The sequence below is a fragment of the Pongo pygmaeus genome, chromosome 11 (genome assembly GCF_028885625.2).
Source record: "Pongo pygmaeus isolate AG05252 chromosome 11, NHGRI_mPonPyg2-v2.0_pri, whole genome shotgun sequence".
In the NCBI taxonomy this organism is placed as follows: Eukaryota; Metazoa; Chordata; class Mammalia; order Primates; family Hominidae; genus Pongo; species Pongo pygmaeus.
The window spans coordinates 111,792,211-111,815,956 of record NC_072384.2 but is presented as its reverse complement, the minus strand read 5'-3'; the positions used below and the strand labels follow the sequence as shown (position 1 = coordinate 111,815,956).

At 35.2% G+C, this 23,746-nt stretch overlaps 1 protein-coding gene across 4 annotated transcripts in view; it reads left to right on the top strand.

Annotated features, from left to right (window-relative positions):
- The window catches only part of ERBB4 (erb-b2 receptor tyrosine kinase 4), a 1,171,999-nt gene that overhangs the window by 1,097,874 nt on the left and 50,379 nt on the right, over window positions 1-23,746 (top strand). For all 4 annotated transcript variants that reach the window (XM_054477568.2, XM_054477569.2, XM_063647921.1 and 1 more), the window contains exons 21-22: window positions 19,249-19,404; window positions 21,835-21,910. In XM_054477568.2, coding sequence (XP_054333543.1) covers window positions 19,249-19,404; window positions 21,835-21,910 — 232 coding nt within the window. The remainder of the gene's footprint in view (window positions 1-19,248; window positions 19,405-21,834; window positions 21,911-23,746) is intronic.

Below are 23,746 nucleotides of genomic sequence, written 5' to 3'. Positions count from 1 at the left end.
ACCCTTAAGATAAAAGTCAACATCCTGAGCCTGGCCTCCAAGATCCTGCAGGTTTGCCCTTGCATACTCCTCCAGCCTTATCCCACATCAAGTTCTCTGTCTTGTTATTTCTGCCCATCTCCATTAGCTCTCTTATAGGCTCACCAAGTTTCATAATTTCTCTAATCCCAGTTCTGCAAATGTATTCCTTAGACCTGAAACCAGGCTGCCTCAGTTAAAATTCCAACTCTATTATTTGCTGTGTGTTTTTGGGAAAGTCACTTAACATCCATGTGCCTCAGTGGTCATTATTTGTAAAATGGAAATAATAATAATATGTACTTCATGGGGTTGTGTAAACTGCTTAGGACAGTGTTTATCATTTAGCAAGTGCTAGATAAGTGTTCATTATATAAGTTATTGCTATTATATCATAGTACCTAGATATAGTAGATTCTTAATAAACACTTGGTGAATGTTAATTCTCTAGTTAGCCTCTAGAGGCTTGTTCTGCTCTTCTTCTAACTTACATGGAAATCAAGTTATCCTTCCTTAGGCAAAGACTATTGTATCCATCATCTACAATATTCTTGTAGGCAATTTCTCATTCCCATTAAATTAGCTTTCTTTTTATTAAACTCAACTTTGTGTTTTATAACTTGTCTTCAGTAATAAAATGGGCTATAATACATGATACATATTAATTAGGAATAAGGGTATTTCTTCACAGATGCTATGTGTGCTTTCCATTTCATACTCAGATTTAATCTAAATTGCATATGAACTATGTCTATTGAGTTTTAAAAGTGAATATAAGCTACTGTCCTCAGCAGAAAAGAACAATTAGCACATTCATGAGCTAGAGCTCAATTTATGGTTATATTATAATGAATAACCATTTCCTAATGTAATAAAACTCTATGCCTTAACTGCAAATGTTAATAGATAAAAATAGTAGCTGAACTTTTCACTGGTTGTGAAATACAAAATATTAAATTTTACAAAACAGTTAAACTATTGAAGAAACATCTTATTTTCATACCAGTTTCAATATTCTGCTACTAATATTACACAGTCTAAAACATTTCAGGACAATATTGTGATAACATGAAAATGCAACTTGTCTTTAAGTAAATTTTATCTAGTTCAGCCAAAAGGTTCTGAAAGGAATTCAGAAACATTATCAGCAATATCTTAAATATTACTTATCAAACTTCTTGTAGGAGGTACACTATTGGGTACTAATCGGTATTAATATCTAGACATAAATAATTTTAATTTGTAAAGATGATTAAAGTTGATGTTAGAGGTATAAATAGTAATTAACAAATTTATTAATTTGTCTTAATAGAGAACACTGAAATATACTGAGCATGTATACTTCAATATCATAGTTTACCCAAAGAGATTTTAAATATCTTAGAACAAAAAATGTGCCTTTAATTTTTTAAAATCTCTTACAATTTTCAATACTGTATATCTTTTAGTGAACTGTCTCAGTAGAAAGAAGATGCATGACCTCAGTGTTAACAGACATCTATGGTAGCTCTACATAAATATTTTATTAAAGTAATTCCTTTTACAGAAAATATTTTACCTATTCTTGGGCTTAATCTTAAAAGCGTACATCGATGGGGTTGTAATGCATTTGTAGCTGTACTAAAAATTCTAACCTTTATTGGTCCTTCAAAATGTAATTCAATTTCCATTCTCAAGAAACATCGCTAATTCCTCCATTCAGAATTCATATTTCACCCCATGTGTTTATATGCCTTTGCACCACTTCTCATAATCTGTATTGCATTATCTCTGTGTGTAATTTGCGTGTGTGTGTATCTGTTTGGGTAGATGTACATACATACAATTTTCCTTGTCATCTTTAAAAAATCATAAATGGCTGTTCAAACACCTTGCTCAAAGTTAGTTGTTCTCCAATACTGTTTGGATTTAGATTCACCTTCTTCAAGCTGGAAAATCCAGCAGAGTCTACCTTTGTGATATGTTCTTATTTATATTAAAAATAATAATAGGCTGGGTGCGATGGCTCACACCTGTGATCCCAGTACTTTGGGAGGCTGAGGCGGGTGGATCACTTGAGGTCAGGAGTTTGAGACTAGTCTGGCCAACATGGAGAAACCCTGTCTGTACAAAAAATATAAAAATTAGCCAGGTGTGGTGGCACACATGTGTAATCCCAGCTACTGGGGAGGCTGAAGCAGGAGAATCACTTGAACCTAGGAGGCAGAGGTTGCAGTAAGTGGAGATGGTGCCACTGCACTCCATCCTGGGTGACAGAGCGAGACTCTGTCTCAAAAAAAAAAAAATAATAATAATAATAATGATAAGTCTAAACAAAATATACAATGAAGTTCTTCCTTACTCACCAAACCCCAGCCATGTTTCTCTTAACAGGCATTCTTAATGAAGTGTTCAGTTTTGTACAGACTTTGATTTAAATATTCTAATTCCTAAGGTCAAAAGTTGGGTTTTATTTCTAAATAAATCTTAGGTAGCACTTAATTTTAACGTTTGAATAGCTTGAATCTCCTGACACTGGCAAACATTTACACACAAACACAATATGCAGAAAGAGGAACTAAATTTGGTCAGAGAGAAATCAAAAATAAGTCTGCTAAGTCCTAGTGGATGTAGAACTTTTTAATCAAAATATTGGCCTTGAATGCAGATTTCATGTGTTTCCAAATAGTAGAAAGTAACTGTATTTCTAAGCAGTGTCTCTTTGTGACTAAATTCAAAGAAAGAACCATTATATTTTAACAGACTTTACAATTTTTTTTGCCAGAAAATATGGCATTTCTACTAGAATATTGATGTAGAAAAAAAATCCACTCCATTTTATTTTCATATCTTTGCATAAGATCGTGTTTACAGTGCCATTATTCACAAAAGCCCTCCATAGAGTATTTTTTTTTCTTGTAATTAAAACAGTAGGACTTAATGATGGGCTGGGGATGCTTGCTGTTTTTCTAATAATGAATTGAACTATTTGAATGGGTAAAAAATGTTAATATGGTGATTATTTCAGGCTGAGCTAAGTCTTGTCATAAAAGATGAAAGTATTAAATTTGCTTTAGATGTTTTTAAAATGAAACTGAATACTGTAAAGTCATATAAAGGTAGTCCAACTTTGCCAAACATGATCATAATTGTAAAGGAATATAGAAGTTATGATTCAAGTAAACTCACTTTGACAGCAAAATAAACCCACTGATTTTTGTAACACAAGGTCACTGGTTTCATTAAATCCATTTATTCAGTACCATGACTTGTGAATGTTGCTTCATTGTATTACTCTTTCAGTGTTTTATAGAGGGTTTATAGTTTTCTTATGTTAAATGTTAATATATTGTGATATGGAAAAAATCTTCACCTCTTTCAAAAATATATGATAGATAAAAATTAAATCCAGTAGGAGACATGGGTCATTTATAACTAAAAATGTAGAAGGAATTACTGGAAGCCAAATTGTTAAAATAAACAAATCAAATAGTAAAGACTACCTTTTTAGTTTGCTTTAAAAAAAAACCTAATTCAGTCACATTGTTTTAGAATACACTTTTTTATCTGATTCTGTAAAGTTATCTGATACTTTTAGATTTTAATATTAAGCTTAAAATTAAGTTTTAAAAATCTGGTTCTGGAGTAACTGATTTTATTTTTTAAATGTTTAGATGAGATAAATTTTTCAGGTCCCATGCATTTGTTGGTAATAGTAAGGAAGCCTTTGAAGAAGAAACTAACTTCAAACTTCATACTAATGTCCAATGCCATTCTGAGTTTTTAAAAAGACTTTATATATATAACTCTTAAAAATAAAACTCTTATACATGACACTTTCAAATAGCATTCTTGTATTTCTACAAAGTTATTTTTGTTCATTTTTCCTTGTCTCTGTCCTCCTGTCTCACTTACCTGCTAGTATCTTCTCTAGGTGACCCCAAATATCCAATTTCTCTGTTTCTGTGCTTCTGAGGACAATAGAATACTCCAGCCAGGTGATGCAATTACAAAGTTATGGTTTTTATCTTATATTGTGCCTCAGTATTCTTTGGCAATCTTTACCCTGATCTTCTGTGAGCTTTCTTACCCACTCTACATGGACACCTGCTGTGCTGGTGCACAGAGTGAAATCAGACCAATGGTCCTCCTTTGGCCACTTCAAAACTATTCACTCTACCCCATCTTTCCTCTCATCCTCAACTTATGTTAGTGCTTCCCAATTTACCAAGAAAAATACTGGTATGAAAACATTAGCTCCCCCCATCTTGTTCTCTTCCAGGTTCCAACGTTTCCTTTGTTGCTATCTCAGAGGAAATGTCTCTTCCTTTACAAAGCCTGCCTCCTTACATGAACATTTGATCCCATCTCTGCTGCTGGAACACTTCTCCATCATTTCTTCTCAACCTGTATCATCAATCTCTCCTGACTCACTGGCTCCTCCCATGCATCATATAAATATTTCAATTCTCTGGGGGTGGAGGAATAAACAATCCCAAACTTGTGACTTCCTCTTTCAAGTGACAGCCTATGTATTCATTTATTTTTAAGAGCCTAATTTTTTGTTGTTCTGCGGACCACCATTCTTCAAATCCTTGCTCACTCTTGAGTCCACTGCAATCTAGTGACTCACCAGGTTGCTAATATTCCCGTTTCCAAATTCGAAGGTCCGCCTTCTGTTATCTTTTTTTACGTCCCTATTGTATTTGATACTGTCACTAATTTTACCTTCTTAAAATTCTCTCATTTCCTCTCCAACTCCACAAGAAATAACACTCTGTCTTTGTTCTTCTCCTATAAATCTGGTCATTACTTTTGGTCACTTTTTCTGGGATTCCTTTCTGGCACTCACTTATTTAACAACGGTGTTTTCCCTGGAAGAAAGTATCTGAGTTATCTCATGCTCTCTTATGGTTTAACCTCATTGATAAGCTCCCATATCTGTCTGCTGCTCTAACCTAAACTTAATTCTCCAAGTTACTGTCATAGTCAAACACTCAACCATTGCTATTGGAACTAGTATTATAGTATCCCGATCTCCTTGATTCTTTCTAATGTGCTTTACCCTTGTTTGTCCTCCACACAACTGCCAAATCTGATCAAGTCAATTTGTTTTATCAAGGCTTTTAGTAACTGCTGTGCACGTCATGTTAGGTAATCACAATTAAGTTAGACACTTAATTTTGGCGCTTTTAGCCATTGACAATTTAGATCCTGTCCTCAAAGAAGTTGTCATTTTTTCTAAATATACCATTACCTTTTAGAACGCTATCCTTTTTACATGCTTTTTATTATGTCTAGAATGTTCTTACTGTATTTTATCCAAAAATTTAAATATTTAATTTTCATTCAATATCAAGCTCAAATTCCACCCTTTTGTTAGTTTTTTTGTAATCAACACAGAATATGCTACATTTCCCTTTTTCTGTACTTTCTGAACACATCCTTTACGTAATCTGTTTGTGTCCATGTATGTATCTCACAGCAGACAATGAACAGCTTGAAGGAAATAACATATCATTACACGTAAAACAATTAGCAGAGTGCCCAGCACATAATTTCTATTCAATAAAAGATTGTTTAGAGAAACAAGGAAACTTTATCCTTTTCAACTACATAGAGAGTGAGTTGTATATACAATGTATATTATGTATGCAATAAGCTAGAAAGTGATCAAGAGAAAATTTGTCTTTCCTCCTGTAACTTTAAATAGCTGAAAACCTAATGGAATATGCATACCTATACACAAATATAAGGTGTCCCTGATTTTCATTTGTAATGTATTTCTAAGAGGCAAAAGTAAAATTTTAAAAATGTGAATGGTAGATTTACATGTTATAAGTGAGATTCAATTATAGATAACTTAAGAGTAACACAAAATATTTAATTTTGTTTTACCTTTAAACCTCATTTACAGTTATATATTTACAGCTTTTCTCCAAGTACTTAAATTTTGTTCTAATGAATATATAGTCACCCAGCTAAAGTTCAATGAGTGTCCAGTGGAGGCTAAAGATAAGCCAATTTTAGTCTTTTTAGTGATTTTTAAATTCTTCTTAATTATATTACTATATGAGAATATTTTTTTATCATTTCCATTTTCCACCCTATTATCTTTTAAACGTTAAAGTGAAGTGTTATACAGATAATTATACACAGAAATGAAAGTATACAAAAAACCCCCCACAAACTTTAAAGATGGTAATGGTGCTGAAACTAAACCATTATAGGAAAGACAGCATTATCAGGATGTGGTTGGCAGTTGATAGATGATCTTTGGGATTCTAAGTATTTTATACTTAGAATAAAATAGATACTTAAAATAAAATAGATCTTTGGGATTCTAAGTATTTTATACTTAGAATTCTAAGTGTTTTATACTTAGAATCTGAGGGAATTTCAAGTTACTTAAAAAGTAAACCTTTGAAAATGAGAATCATCTGTAATGCAAGGTGCTGGACAAAGGACGTAATACTAATAACATTGAGTGTTTACTCTGAACTGTTCTAAGAATTTTACATATAGTCATCCGCTTAATTCTCACAACAACCTTATGAGATAAGTATTATTATTATTGCCATTGTATAGATGAAGATATTGGCAGACTGAGTAACTAACATGTCTAACATGCCTATGGCTGCATATAGTTAGTGGCAGAGCTGATAATGAACCTTGGGAAGTCTTGTCCCAGAAATCACTCTTCATTCCTGCACTCCACTCCTCCAGATGTCAATGATAAACAGGAATGGGTTAAAAATGACCCTTTAGAACCGTTTTTATGATATGTGCTTTTAACCTCCTTTCATATGAGATATTAACTACATAAATCTGTTGAACTGGAGAGGAGACCAAAAGAAGAGGTCAGCTTTCAAATTTCACATTGTCAGTGTGCATGAACAATACCCTAATTTCCTAACAATTGTGGGAAAACCGATAGCATTTAGCCCAAAGCCGAAATAGTATTCCAGAATTAAAAATATTCAGCAAGCAATTTGCAACATATATGCAAGTAAGCCTGAAAATTAACAGATGTTTAATACTAAAAAATAAAAAGCAAAGGGATAATGTAATAAAAATCATCATTAGCAATAGAAAATTATTGCCAATAATATTAAAATTTATTATACCTTTTCCTCTTCGTTTATTTTTAATTGTTATGAGGTTATGTTTGCAAGTATATTTATTACTGCTGGGAATTTCTTCTTTCCAAACCTCTTGGTCCACAGGCAGTAGAAAGAGTGAGGATGAATAAATGGAGTAGGGAGAGGAGGAAATCAATCAATCGACTACTATTTATTGACTGTCCGAAAACATGTCTGTTGATCTGATGAAACTGGTAAATGTGAGGAGGGTCAAAATGAGTTATGTCATCTCCATAGGAACACGCCATTCACAGTTCCAGGCACTCAACAGTCCGTAAGGGTTTGAAGTGAAGAATAGAAGATAAAAAAAAATCTTTATTTTTCGGACTTGAACAAGCCGAAAAAATACAGCTTTCTACTTCCATTACTCATTTTAGTGTTTAATTCTCTTAAAAATAGTTTGACAAATTAATCAAGTCAATAGATGAGTGCTCTATTGAGATTCATATATATATATACACATATGTATATATATAAATCTCAATATATATATACACACATATACATATGTACAGGTATATACATACATATATAACACACACATATATACGTGTGTGTGTGTGTTTATACACACATATATATTTCAGCTTTGTGCTTTATCTACTCTCTACATGAAACTGTTAGCGTTGGGTAATTTGTTATATAGCATTTATAAAGTCTGAGCATACAAGTTTATGTTCTTTCTGATCATAAAATAACTTTGATTTAGCTGTAAATCTAAAAAGCTTTTTTAAAATAATGCTTGATAATCTCAAGGTTTAGCTCCAGATGGATGGTTGGATGAACGGATGGATGGATGGATGGATGGATGGATGGATAGATATCTGTCTATAGATATAGATAAAGTTGGACATTATCATTATGTTATAGAGTGACCCAATCTATTTAGGAGTTGGGGAAGATCTTGTGGAGGAAATGACATCTAATTTGTGATCTAAGAAACATTAAATTTGACCAAGCGTGTGTCTGTAGCACGGTAGGAAGAGTGTAGCAGTGTATGGTGAGGGGGTGTTCCAGATAAAGGAAATAGTAAGTATAAAGGCAAAAGAAATTAGAGGGTTTTCAGCTTTGCTTGGCCATAGAGTTCAAGGTGAAGAATTCCAAGAAAAGAAGCTGGAGGGCCAAGCAGAGTCAAGTTGCTTGTGGGCTTTTTTGGCTACCTGAGTGAAAACGTGGTTCAGTGTATATACATGATATGTGTGCATGTCTGTTGAAGGGTAAAGGAGAATGAGGAAATGATGGCAAATGCACATGGTTAAAAAGAGGAGACTTAAGCAAAGAGAAATATGTCAATTTCCCACGGCTACCTCTTGGACTAGATCTGAGGCTTTATGGAATGAGTATCTAAAGTTACTGAAGATTTTTAAGGAGACTGTTACTAGGGACTCAAGAATAGCTACTAATACAGCTGAGGACAAAATAAGGCACAAAGTTCAGAAGAGGGTAGAACTCCTCCCTAGGGCTGTGTGGAAGACAGCAGAGCACTGACATGGTGAGGAGGATGGAAGGGCATCATTGCAATGGTTTGAAACATTATAAGCTGCAGCTTCTGGAGCATCAAGAGATAGCAGCCCCAGGAAAGATACCAGCATTTCCACAGGAGCTTCAACTGTGGGTTCAACAACTGCAGATATCAGTGAAGAGTCCTGAAAAACAAACAAACAAACAAAAAACAAGAAAGATTATCCATGAGCATCTATGAGGCTCCTGACAAACCCTAGAAATATCTGCAAAAGTCTTCTTAGAGGCAAGGAGCTACAGGCGCTCTCCAAGCAGGTTGGGCCACGAAACAGAGAAATTTGTTTATTACTATACCATCACATGTGTCCTGAAGCCTGTAATGACAGCAGACTCTCCCAGGACAATTTCTTGACAGTTTTAATAATTAAAGACAGATGATTCACATTTTAAGTAATGTGATGATATCTGGTACTTCCATGGTAATATTAGGCTAGAAAATGAGCCAAGGTGCAAAGCAGGAATCTCTTTCTCTTAGTCTTTATGCAGGAACTAGATGGAAACAAAGCCCTGGAATTCTGAGGAAGAATGCAAAGGTGGAAACAAGGATGTGTGTCAAAATGGGCATCCAAATCAACAGTAAGGGATTTAGATGAAAACAGAAGCCATGGTACAAATCCTTCTGAGGATTTTGAGAGGAGCAAGCCTGAGGAAGGAGGGCATGGGGCAGGATCAGGAAGTTTGGAAGTGGCTGGGTGACTTCCAGAAGGAAGTATGTAGGTGCCACTTTTGTGAGTTTTACATGTGTTGGGCAGATATTTGCATAGTGGGGCCAAGCCCATTGCCCGCCAAATGAGACAAGGCAGAACTGAATTGAATGACACACTTTTCAACCCCTTATGTGGATACTCAAGTTGCATAAGAGCCTTTAGTGCTCTAGGAATTTCACATTTTTAATGCAAAGATACTTACATAAAAATATTCAGCAGTTATAAATAAACTCAACCGCCTAGACATATAGATAAGTAAACCACACTTAAGAAAATAGTTATTGAAATTATTTAGGTCTATATGATGGCAGAAGTTTTGCTTTGTAATAAGGATACCTCATAAAATTTGATATAATCAGCTTAAGAAGGAAAATTGTATATACATATCCCTATCCCTAAGCTTTATGGTTTTCCACCAGTAGCATGCAATTCTGTGAAACCACAAAATACTAGGAATGATCTGTTTCTGCTCAATTATTACTAAGGTGTCAGACATTCAACCACCTTTCTGTAGTCTCTGAATGCATTTGCACAATACGTATGCTCAGAGAAAGGCTCAGCTTCTATTAATCTAGAGGTTGCTGTATTAATAGGTTGCACACTTCATTGATTTTTAATTAATTTCTAAAGAGACGCAGAGGATAACTACTACAGCCCACAGACATCTCCATTCTCATTGCAAACCACATCTTTATTGATCGGCTGCCTAAGGAGTAGAAGTAATCCACTTTAAGTACACCTCCCTGCGAGAGTTCGGACACTACATGATTTGCTTCTCCTATTGTAATCATATTGGCAAGGGATCAATGGGAGAAAAACTGTAGCATGCTTGATATTCTCTTGATGCAGGCAGATGAGCTTTTTACTCACAACGTAGTGAGAAAGCAGAGGCTTTTCACACATGCTGTTTAATTTACTTTTTTGTTTTTGATTTCATTTATTTATTTTTTGGTTTTCTTAAGAAGGCTTTCAAGCCCCAAGGAGGCTGTTCTTCAAATGGATGTTTTAAAAGCTTGCCATGAGTGGTAAATGAAACTTCTGAAGAAAATGTAAGGAGCAAGAATGGAAAAAATTCTGTTATCTCTGTCGGCCACAGGAATCTGTAAATGGTCTTCCCCTTCTCTACTCCTGGGAGACTAATACCACCATCTGGGGCTTAGCCTAAATGTGGCAGGTTTGCTTTACCACATTCCATCATAAAGATTGCAGATTTTAAATTGCATTTATTAATTAGTCAGTGACTGTTCTAAATCCTCTGTATATGGGAACTGAGAAGAACCCAATGAAACCTGTATTACTACTAGTACTCCTATTTTAAGACAAGGAAATTGATGTACAGAGAGGTAAAATAACTTGTCCAAAGGTGATACGTAGTGCATGACAAAACTTACCAGAACTAAGATTTGTCTTGCAGGCAGCTTGATTCCAAAAGCAAAGATCTTAACCATTATGCTCTATGACCATATACATAAAACTATACTCAGTAGACTACAAGCCATATATGAAACTCACAAAACTGAATGTAATCTTGAAAATGGGTGCTCTATGAATTCAGTGAAGAGAAAACACTTCCTTCCACATAATAAACGTTGAAGGCTTTTAAACAAGGCTCTTTAATTTTGCTGGATTCCCCAAGGGATGGTGCCTTTGGACGCACTTTAAAAACCAACTATTTGTGAATTTCACTGTGTCTTCAACAACTTGAAATTTGCCTGGCTTCAGTAACTGACACGCTATACATGTTTGTGGTTGGAGTAAATGAACCATAAGACCAGAATTTTGTAAGTCTGTCCAGGAAGTAGCTATTTTTCTTTGCAGCATAGATAGAGCATTGGAGTGTCAATATCCCAAGAGTGAGGAAGATGAGATGAATCATCAATAGCCAAAACTTCCAGCTGAATGTCCAGGTCCTAAAGAGGTTTCTGGGCAGCACACCACAGCATCCCCTACATGCAAGTGTGTATGCACACACACACACACACACTCAAATATATTATTGGGACTATCTGTGACAAATAAATTTCAAATAAATAGCAAACAATAATTTTTATTATATATTATTAAAATGACAGAAATTTGGTTGTCCTTAATATTCCAAAATCTTCTTAAGATCTGCAACCTAACCAGGCTTCTTGAAGATCATGGCTGCAGTTGGAAGTGTGAGAATTAACCATGAGTGTTTACTCCATGCTGGCTCAGGACAGCCGTATGAATCTGCTTTTCTTCCTCTGAATAGAATAACAGGAAGAACATTCAGGAACAAGCAGAATGAGAAGCTATTGCACCTAACAGTGCTGAGTAAACAACAGGTGTTTCAATTGGCTGCCTTTTCTTTAAAGTGGTCAAATTATATTTTTAATAGGATAAATTTGTGCTTATTTATTTTAAAAATACATGGTATCATAATAGTGAATGTTTATGTGTTTTCTAAATTTTCAGCCATTGAATCCTCAAGACAACCCTCAGGGTAGATACTATTATTACCCCCATTTAACAAATAAAGAAAGTGAAACACAAATATTGTATAAATTGACCAAAATCACATAGCTAGTAAGTAGCCAGTGTTTTTGGATTTTAAAATTAGCATGCACTAAGATAATTTTTACTAAAACATATTCACGACTCTCACTAAATATTTGAAGGGGGACATCTACTCTACCTCTTTACTGTTCTCTGTGTCTATTATTGGCCCACAATTTAATATTTCAGATAGATATATTTTACAGTGTCATCTATCATGGAATAAAAATTTAAAGCTAGCAGTAACCTCAGAGATCATTTCAGCCAATCCATCACTTTTATAGCAGAGGTGAAATGAGTACCTGTGGTCATAAACCTAGTTAACAATATGTCCAAAACTTCTGTTTCACAACACTCAGCTCTGTGTTCTTTCTATTCTGCCATGAACCAGCTTCTGCCGGTTAAAAAGGTCACTCAGTTGATTCCATTACTGAGCCCCCTTATATTCCCTTTATGCACTATTTGGATAAAATCAGTTACTTCATCCAAAAAGATCCCTTTCTTTCCTTGAACATGCTTATATCTTTAGCCCTAACTGTAGTAAGCATTATAGTTGGATTCTTTTTTCCCCCAAGGATAGAATTGCTTTTAGAAGGAAAGGTAGAAAAAAGGAGATATTTTCATTTGAAGTTAGGTTTCCTGAAGCTTCCTGCTATTAAGACAGCTTCAGGTTATTAGAATGAAAACAGAAAAAAAAAAATGCTATCTTGCTAACTCTAGAGATTAATGCTGGAGATTAGTGCCTGTGAGAGCTGACTGCAGCTTGAAATTTTTAGCTCCACACATGTATTTGATGAAATTGTTGCATGGCCAATATGTGAGAAGCAAATATTTATTGTCAGAAATAGTCCAGTCTCTCTTGACTTCCTTTAGCTTCCGGCAGCTGGGTAAAATACATTTTCCATTTAACTAAAACAAAAATAATGCTTTTTGCCAGATTGTTGTGACTTACATATCATAAGATTGAAAAGAAGGTCATGGCTAGGTTTTTGTCAATACCATTATTTTAAAATTAAGTCATTCTCTGTTCTTTTCCATAAGCAGTTTATATGAGTTGATTCTAACCAGAGATTAAAATGTTAAGTTCAATTCTAATACAATTTTCCTTGGATTTTATATCAAAGTTCATTTCTGAAAATCAAGCATACAATTTGACTTTCTCTAGTGAACTTGTATTTACTATGATTACACATTTTAAGAGCTATGAGCAAAACACGAACTAAGTATGCATTCTTTGAAAACTCAGTAGGGCTTCCAGAGAAAGTATGAAAAATGGTGAGATTATGAATAGTTCAGGTGATGGTAAATTCTGAATAGTTTTGATAAAATCAGACTTGTGGCATTTAGATCATGAAGTAGACAAAATAACCCTAAAACACTTCTTTCAAAAACTCCCCTCCATGGTGTGTGGTAAGTGGCAGTTATCTTGGTATAGAAAATCTATTTTATTAACCCATAGAAAGCATTCTACAGCACTGAACCTTTTAGATCTATTTTATTCGTGACCTTTATCTTCACTAAATTCTGGAGTCTGTGATGTATTTATAGAGGGCACCAAATCTTTTAATATGTCTCCTAATTTTTCTTTCTTCTTATATGACAGCAACCTCGGGTGAATTATTGTTAAAATAATACTTCGAATAGTAATAATTCTGAAATTGTATTGACACATTAATCACGATGGGTAGGTTATAAGTATATGTATCATCATTTGCAAACACTTATTAAACACCCACTGTGACATATTAGCTGAGGTTCACAGATTTTCTGAAATAGGCAATTAAAGTTAAGGAGGGTAAGTAATTCTTGTGCATTCTAGGATTGTTGATAGCTGTCCATGGAGCAGTAATAAAGGTTTTCATGTTCTACACTTACTATATGCCAATTGCTATTTAAATGCTTTGCATATGCTAATTTACCTCACAACAACCTGCAGGATAGGTGCTGTTATGCCCATTTAGAGATGAGGAGAGGAAGGTGATGACAGAGAATTTAAATAAGTTTCTCAGAGTGACAGGGCTAGAACATGGCAGGGCTGGGGTTTGAAACAGGCAATTGACCACAGAATCTACACTCATACCCACTCTACCATCTGGCATTCTCTGTGACCAAAATAAGAACAGTCTCTAGTTTGCACAATTCCAATTCCTGCGAACTTACAAAAAGATGCTATAATTTAACTGAGTTTAAAATATAAATTAAAAAATAAGTCAATCACTTGCATTATGTCCTGAGATTCACAGGAACACCAGATAATAGTTTTTTTCTGCCAAAGTACTAGTCCCTTTTAAAGCTATATGACTTCAAGTGGCTGGATGCAGTGGCTCATGCCTGTAATCCCAACACTTTGGAAGTCTGAGGCAGGAGGATTTCTTGAGGCCAGGAGGTTGAGGCTGCAGTGAGCCCTGATCATGCCACCGCACTCCAGCCTGGATGACAGAGCTAGACCTTGTCTCAAAAAAAAAAAAAAAAAAATACTGTATGACCACTATTTTCATTAATTTCTCCATGTCCACATAACCCTGTGACCCATTAAGAGAGAAGATAGGCTTAAAAATGTAGACTTTAGAGTCCCCACAGCAAGGGATTCAATCCAACTTCTACCAGGCATTAGCTAGATCAGCAGTCTCCAGCCTTTTTGGCACCAGGGACTGTTTTTGTGGGGGCCCGGCAGGGGAGATAGTTTTGGGATGGAACTGTTCTACCTCAAACCATCAGGCATTAGTTAGATTCTCATAAGGAGTGCACAATCTAGATCGCTCGCATGCACAGTTCACAATTGGGTTCAGCCTCCTATGAGAATTTAATGCTGCCGCCGCTAATCTGACAGGAGGCAGAGCTCTGGCAGTTATGCTGGCTCGCCTGCCACTCACCTCCTGCTGTGCAGCCCAGTTCCTAACAGGCCACAGACTGGTGCTGCTCCATGGCCCAGGGGTTGGGGATCCCTGATTAGATAACTTGGAGCAAGTAACTTGACTTCGCTTAGCCTTTGTTTTGTCATATTTAAAATACGTCAACAGTATTCATCTCATAGGATTAAGTTAATCAACCAATGTGGCAACATTTACTTTAATGACCACTGTGTTCTAAGTACTGGGTCAATGTCAACTGTGTTTGCTGTCAGTATTATTCTTCTCCCAATTTACTTTACTCAAGCTGGCCTGACATGGATATGGCAACTGCTAGAGCGCAGAGTATGAGGTTTCTTTACCCATGTAACACAGCATCATAATGAATGACCTTTATTTGTTCATCTTGAAACTTCCAGGGACTTCACCCAGTTTGTTTTTGTCACTGTTATTTCTAATAATTGTCTGCCACCTTAGTTGCTTGACACTCTAATTTGAAGAGTTATTTCATTTTGAAGGAATCTAGCACCGAGTGTGACTCAAATGACAGCTTCCAGTAAGAAAATCCTATTTAATGACTGTGATGTAGAGAAAACTGTTTTGAGCAATCGATAGATGATTCAACACTCTCAGGGTGTGAAACTAGGACTAACGTGGCTTTAGTAAGTAATGATTTGAAAGCATGCATCTGTATAATGATGTTTCATAGTTACAAAGCAACCATAAACATGTATTTTGATGGTTTAGTAATGACATAGATACTTACGTTCTTATTGCTTTTAGTGATGGTCAGGTGGGTGAGGGAAACTGTCTAGAGACTGTCACCTAGTTTTTTTAAAATTGATTTCTCATTATTTTGAAGAAAGTACCTTTTCTGGAAAAATAATATTTAGCTTCAGGATAGTCTATCACTTGCTGAGGCTTTGTGTATAGAATTTCAAAGAACTTTCAGAGTTTTTGAAATTTTTCTTGTATTGTAGAGTATGTCATTAGAGTGTCAGTCTGTGCAGACTGCTATAACAAAATACCATAAACAGAAATGTATTTCTCATAGTTTTGGAGACTGGGAAGTCCCGGATAATGGTGCAAGAAAATTTAGTGTCTAGTTGAGGACCTGATTCCTAGTTGTTCATAGCTCCTATAACCTCACATGCCTGAAGAAGCAACAGCTCTCTCAAAGGTCTCTTTTATAAGTTTGCTAATATCATTCATGAGGTTCTATTCTCATGACTTAATCACTTTCTCATGACTAATCACTTTTCAAAGACCCCACCTCCTAACATCATCACTTTGGGGGCTAGAATTTCAACGTATGAATTTGAGGAAGGACATAAAACCATTCAGATCATAGCAGAGTTTTAAATTTTTTGGTGAATGTGCCTTAGTTCCCTATTGGCAAAGTACATATCACTCTTCCTGCATAAGTTTAAGAAATATAAAAATGATATTTTTATTAGAATGATATTTGGTTCAAGGGATCATTATCCACCTAAATTACAAATTCTAAAAACAAAATTGTTCTCAGTGTATTCTCTTTCTTCATCGTTCAAACAAATACTAAGGATGATTATTTTATAAATATTCCTTGATATTATCCTCTTTATAGTATTCCTTCTGGCCTAGTTTAGTTGAAGGTTCACATACTCTTACAAGTAGGAGCAGACGAGTGTTGTAAGTGATGGAAGCAGAACTCCTGGGAAGAAATAGTGAGTGGTGGGATCTTGGAAAATTGGGTCGGATTGCCCTCATTGGGGTACAGTTGGTCTCAGCTAAAGAGAATAACTGACCCACACCCAGTGTGGGGACTAAAGAAAAAAAAAATCTGAAAAATGGACGTAGTCCATGGACTGCCAAATTGCAACCTTTATTTTACACTCCCATCACCTTGCTTCTGTATTGTGGCAGTGGCTCCTGCCTTCAGCTACACTGATGTCCAATCCATTCTCTGTCCTGACACCGGAGTGGTGTTTCCAAGAGTCCAACAATAATCTCTCACTCCCCGCTTTTTTTTTTTTTTTTGAGAGTCTTGCTCAGTCACCCAGCCTGGAGTGCAGTGGTGCCATCTTGGCTCACTGCAAACTCTGCCTCCCAGGTTCATGCCATCCTCCTGCCTCAGCCTCCCAAGTAGCTGGGACTACAGGTGCCCGCCACCACACCTGGCTAATTTTTTGTATTTTTAGTAGAGACGGGGTTCCACCATGTTAGCCAGGATGGTCTCGCTCTCCTGACCTCGTGATCCACCCACCTCGGCCTCCCAAAGTGCTGGGATTACAGGCGTGAGCCACCGCGCCCGGCCTCACTCCCCTTTTTAAAACAACTTCCACATCACCTAATTGTATACTGCATGAAATACAAAAGTCTAAGTTCTTTACCATGACATATAAGGGACCCTTCTTGGACCCTGCCTCTTCTTTTGTTTTCAGTTTCACTGCTCGCCACTGTCCCTCCCTCATACATTATGCTTTAAAAATACAGAATTGCATATCTTGGTGCAAGTACGCCATGGTACTGCTACCTCTGTGCTTGTTCTGTTTGCCTGCAGTTTTACTCTGTCCAATTGGGAGACATCATTCAACCCTTACTTAGGCCTTGGTACCACTTTGAAGTCTCTCCTCTCATGCATACTTGCTAGGCTATACTACATAAGGGCCTCAGAATAGAGTTCTCTTTAAATGCCTTGCATGTATCACATCAGTCCATTCAAGTTTGTATTCCCTATCTGCCCACTTTATTAATTAGCTTCTGTTCTCCTTTAACATACAGACCTTATCTGAATCTTTTTTGTCTTCTCAGTATCTGGCAAATAGTCCAGCACATAGTACGTGTTAACCTGTTGCCAACATATATTCCATGTTCTGATATGAAGGTGATAAGAAAGAGAATAATGAATGTTTCATGAACATTTCTTAAGGGATAGAATTACTTGGGAAGATATGAAAATACTCTATATCCAAGGCAATGCATTTATTTGTTTATTTTTTGATCCTTTACATCATATAAGGGCTGTACATTCTCAGATGTACTTTATTATAGGAATTTCTAATTTAATGTACTCAAACACAAAGCACTGTTTAAGAGAGAGGGCAAAAGTCCGATAAATCTCGGTTGTAAGTTGATTTCAGAAAACACTAATACACACAGTGTCACCCAACTGTTGACTGATTAGACCATATCAGGCAGTATCTCCACTGGTTGTGTTTAATGTGCATTTTATATGGGGTTTGGCTCATGATGCTGTCTGAAGTAATCTTCTCTTTACACTACATCAGGTATACGGTTCATAATTTTTTGACCTGTGTGATTTATGTGTCTGTTTTCCACAGCTTTTGTTTTGATATTAGAAACCATTAATCCTTCAAAGTCCTGCAGTTGTAATGTTAACTGCCAACAGCATTGATTTGCAATTGGCATGAGAGTATGCTTCAACATTTTTAATAATTCTAATCTATTTTTAAATGGTGATCATTTTACCACAAATATCATCGAATATAGAATTTCCCCTAACACTTCAACAAAAATGTATTCACTCTAATCTCGGCCTCAGGTTTATTTCCTTAGTTTTACATAAGTTCTTTTGTTAAACATAATGTTTAGCAACTCTTAGTTTACCTAGTACTGAAGTACAATTAATAAAGTAATTATTACTCCTCTGGATTATTTTTTCTGAATTTGTATAGATATTAATACATAACATATGTTATATATTGTTATATATGGATGTATTGTGAGTAGAGCCAGCTATGTCTCTTGCTGCTAAACACCAACAAATTTTATTTTTAATTTCCCTGTATGTTTTATAAAGGTAAAATATTAAAGGCTAATTTCAGTGTCATTACAAACTATGTAATTTCACTATGGATTCTCATAATGACTACTGATACCATAGAAGTCTTCTTAAAAATTACAGGTTTGTAAGACTCCTAGGGTATATACTTCATTCTGTGCATAATTAATAAGAATAGTATAATTCTTAGTATAATATAATAGTATAATAAGAATAGTATAATTCTTCAGCCTCCATAGAATCTACAATGGTGATTTTGGCACCATTAAACTTCAAATGAAGTATTTCTAAAAATTATGGATAGAGGTATTTGTTTGGATGTGTAGGGGGAAGATGACGTGAAGCAGAAGTTATTGAGAAGGAATGATTACAAATATGTGGGTCAATCCAAGCATATGTTAGCTTATCTACTACAACACCTGCACACCTCACTAAAGAAAGAGTTTGCAAAAGGATAGCAAGTCGATTGGAAAAATAATGATCTAACATTTAGCTCATGTGAAAGTAATTCATTTGTCTCATAGGACATTAGGGAGAAAACACCAAAAGCTGTTTGTGGTTTGCTCTCCCCAAAAATCAGGTTTTCTCTAATTTTGAAAATATTCTAGGATTCTGGCTTCACTTAAAAAATTACACACTTCCAACTGAAGGCTAAGAAACTTCTTTTTAGAAAAATGGAAAAACCTGGGCATTAACTGAATATCATTAAGGAACTTGATATTTTTCAGGGAATGATGTACCTGGAAGAAAGACGACTCGTTCATCGGGATTTGGCAGCCCGTAATGTCTTAGTGAAATCTCCAAACCATGTGAAAATCACAGATTTTGGGCTAGCCAGACTCTTGGAAGGAGATGAAAAGGAGTACAATGCTGATGGAGGAAAGGTGGGTATCTTTTTGAGAGCAATCTTGCTTGAAAATATAGTATAATATCCTTTTATCTCCTTATATTTTATACAAGAAATCAATAAGCCTGAAGCTTAGGAGATTATAAAGCCTTGGTTCTACCATTTGCCTCTTCTCCTGCCCCGGGTATATATATGTGTGTGTATATATATCATATACACTATATATATCATATATACACATATATATACCATATATTACCAGCTTCCGTTTCCCAAAGGTAGCTAAAATAAGATGATGCATGTCTGTACCCAGGTGACCTTCATGTTAGGTCCAGTGATGGGAAGTGGGTGGATCCTTTAATTTCCTTCTAGAAATTAAACTTTAACACATGGCTGTAGAAATTGTCCCACTGATCTAAAGACTATAGCACTAACTCTTATAGAGAACATAGATTCTCTCTCATAGACTAGAGAAAAGTTTAGGTACTACAAAGAACCCTGAACAGAGCCACTGCCTCGTCTACCTTTTCTGACCCTCTAGCCTCAGCCTCTGCCTGACAACGGCGTTCCTGACTGTTTCATCCACTGTATGGTTTCAATCCATGCCTTACTCCCATGTCTTGTATTTCCTCATTAACCCTCTCTTTAGCTTGACTTTCTTGGCCAAACTATTAGGACTAGACTTCATATGGAGGTCCCTCTAGCTTCACCTAGTGAAACCTAAGGTCAGGCAGCCCAAATGAAATAAGCAAATGCAATCTTGGCCTATGGTGACCTATACGCTTACACTAACAACAACAACAAAAAAACCCAGTTATTCTCATGTCATATAAATATATTTATTATATGCCTTATTTATCATATGGGACATCCAAATATATATTATAAATATTTTGCAATGATAGGTTTCCAAATGCTTAACTTCATCACAAGGCAAAATAACACAAAAAATTTTAAAACTACCCTATTTTGCCTGTTTACTACCAAATTGCAGTAGTCTGAGACCACAGCATTGAAATTCACTATAAGACTGCACAGAAGTTGAAGTCTATAAATCACATGGCTTCACTTGTCTTGAGAACATAAGATTTGAGACATAAGATTTGTCTAAAGCAAGATTCATTATCGCTTTAAATGCTTGGTAACCATTAAGTCTTTATCAAGATACCTGTGATTTCAACTTACTTCTTTAACACAACGTCCGTAGTCCGTAAAGTCTGCTAACTCCTTGCCCATAGGGAAATTACTTTCAATGTGTCTTCTGTTCCCTTTCACTGAATACCATGATTCTGTCATAGAGTTACCTTGGTGTCACCTTGGTGAGCAGCCAACCTCATGATTTCAAAGGCCTATTTAGTTTTAAGCTTTCAACTGCAAAGTAGAAGTGTTTATCTTTATTCCATAGAATCTAATTATATTCCCAGCTATATAATGCTGCCCTTCAGAGTTGAAACTCATTCTGCTGACCCATCATCAGCAGGATATGTGGGTTGAGTTGTTTTTCTTGTAGTGATGATAGATTTGTGCTGATCCTTTCACATTCTTTTATATAGTTCCTATTTTGAAAATGGTACATATTTTCAATACTGGCTAACCAAGATGAGAAGGGTCATTTGAAGCTGGAAAACAAAGCAAGGCTAACTTTGGAATTCATGATTTTAGGCCTTTTAGTGGCCAAATTATATGAGAGGAGAAGGGAGGGGGCAAGTATAGAAAGAGTCCATTGTACTGGTGGCCCAAAATGTGTCTGAGGGTGAAAAGGGATAACTGAAAATATAACAAATCTCATTTTTTGAGAAAAAACTCTAAACACATTTTTAGAAGCATGTGTATTAGATGTTTAGATTTAATATTGTAAATCATAATATTTACTAGCAACTTAATTACTGAATGTTAAAAGAACTATAGAAAGTTATCCCTACTTAATTATTTTTACCTTTAATTGTTTATAAAGCTTTTTTAAAAAAAAATAAGTATGACCGAGCAGGGTGGCTCACACCTGTAATCCCAGCATTTTGGGAGGTCAAAGCGGGCAGATCACTTGAGCTCATGAGTTCTAGGCCAGCCTGGGCAACATGATGATCATCTCTAAAAAAAAATGCAAAAATTAGCCAGGCATGGTGGCGCACCCCTGTGGTCCCTGCTACTCAGAGGCTAAGGTGGGAGGATCACTTGAGCCTGGTAGGCAGAGATTGCAGTGAGCTGAGATTGTGCCATTGCACTCTAGCCTGGGTGACAGAGTGAGACCCTGTCTCAAAAAATAAATAAAATAAAAAATGAATAAGTATAGTACATCTTTAGATTAATTCACTTTATATATTTTATAAATTAACATTTATAGTTATATCTATACACACATAATAAAAAAATATGATTAAGGCCAGCCTAGAGACTCACATTTAGGAAATACATATAGAAATGAATTTTTAATGTAATTTTAAAACTTTTACTTCTTACTTCTCTATAGATGCCAATTAAATGGATGGCTCTGGAGTGTATACATTACAGGAAATTCACCCATCAGAGTGACGTTTGGAGCTATGGTAAATAAATCTTCTTTGCGAATTAAAGCTTGTAAAGCAAAAATACATATGTTAAGTTCATGTGAAATATCTTAAGCTAAATTATTTTGTTGTGTTGTAAATACCTATTTATAAGCCTAATTTCCTAAAGGAGTTAACTCTTTGCTTTCTCAATGAAAACAACAACAACAACAAAATATTCTACTTTGTTTTATTTTACTTTAAGTTCTGGGATACACGTGCGGAACCTGCAGGTTTGTTGCATAGGTATACATATGGCATGGTGGTTTGCTGTACCTATCAACCCGTCATCTAGGTTTTAAGCCCCGCATGCATTAGGTATTTGTCCTAATGCTCTCCCTCCCCTTGCCCTCCATTCACTGACAGGCCCCGGTGTGTGACGTTCCCCTCCCTGTGTCCATGTGTTCTCACTGAAGAACAACCAAATATTCTAAATAGCATTGCTATCTGCCTTTTTCTGTTTTTTTTTCCTGGTTTATTACAATGTAATACACTAATATTTCTGCTAAGATGTTTTCCTTAAGCTGTGGTTTTGTAGGAACTTGCCTGATCATTTTGACAGAAAAAAAAATCAGCCAATTTTACTTTAGGGACAATTTCATAGTGTTAATTTTAAGCAACTTTCAAAAACGTAACTCTGAATACAGTAAATATTCAAACAAAAACAAAACCAACTTTGTCTGGGTTTCTTGCGTGTGAGAATTTATGGTCTATAGTGGAAAACAGATTATTGTCATAACAAAGAAAAATTACTGAGAGCAGTAAGTTAGAGCAATGAACATGGTAAAAGAGAAGACTGCTAATTACAACATTAATTTTAATTTACAAACTACTTGTGGAGTAACAGAAATGTTACAGAGTGAATAATATGAACTGGAAAAGAGTGATATTTATAATTAGAACATTTATTTTATTGTGTTTAACTTAATTGTTAAGATGAGCTATTTAGCATCTGTCTGGCTACTTAAAATTTAAGTCCGATATTACCAAGAAGGAGTCAATACGTTTCTAAGTTTAAATATATCATATAAAATTAGCATTTCTTACAAATAAAAAGCATAACGCCCACTTAACTAAAAGGGTGGTGGTGAGATTTAAATGCATGGTACAATTTATTTTACTCAAACTTAAGCTTAAAAAAATGTTTTACTTTTTTTGCATTGTTGGAAAAAAAAAGATATAATCTATTCAATCAATTAAGAACTTACAACTCTTCTCTAGGAAAGAATTAACTATCTTTAAAAAAGTATTTAAGACATTTCAATCAAGTGGGTTATTCCTTCTACATATGTATGCCATAGGAGGTGGTAAAATTTTCATGAAGGCTTCATGTGTTTATTTCACCCAGCTTAGAAATAGAAAATGTTGTGTGTCTGAGGTATAGACAAATGTAGTGGAAATGCTTGACAAAACTTACTTGCTAAACTATTGTAAGAAGCGTATAGAAAAACATCTATTGCATGTATTCTATGATAACTTTATATATTATATGACACAGATTAGCATGTAGACTAGCATTTATACATTACATGATATAGATAGGTTTATAGAATATATGTCAGATTTATATATCATATAGTATATTTTATATATGTATATACTTTTTTGTTTTTCTACTTACAATTCCCTGAATCAAATGTGGCAGTCTCCTGAAGGCAAATTTAAATTAGCTCAAGATATATATAAACTTGGCAGAACAGTCATATTTTTAATAGTAAAATTTGTCTTTTGGGGAAAATCTTGTTACTCAGGCTGTAACATTTTTCTTCACGTTGAGTTGCAAAATCCCAGGAACTGTTCAGCAAAAATAAATAAATAAATAGGTAGTACTCTGCT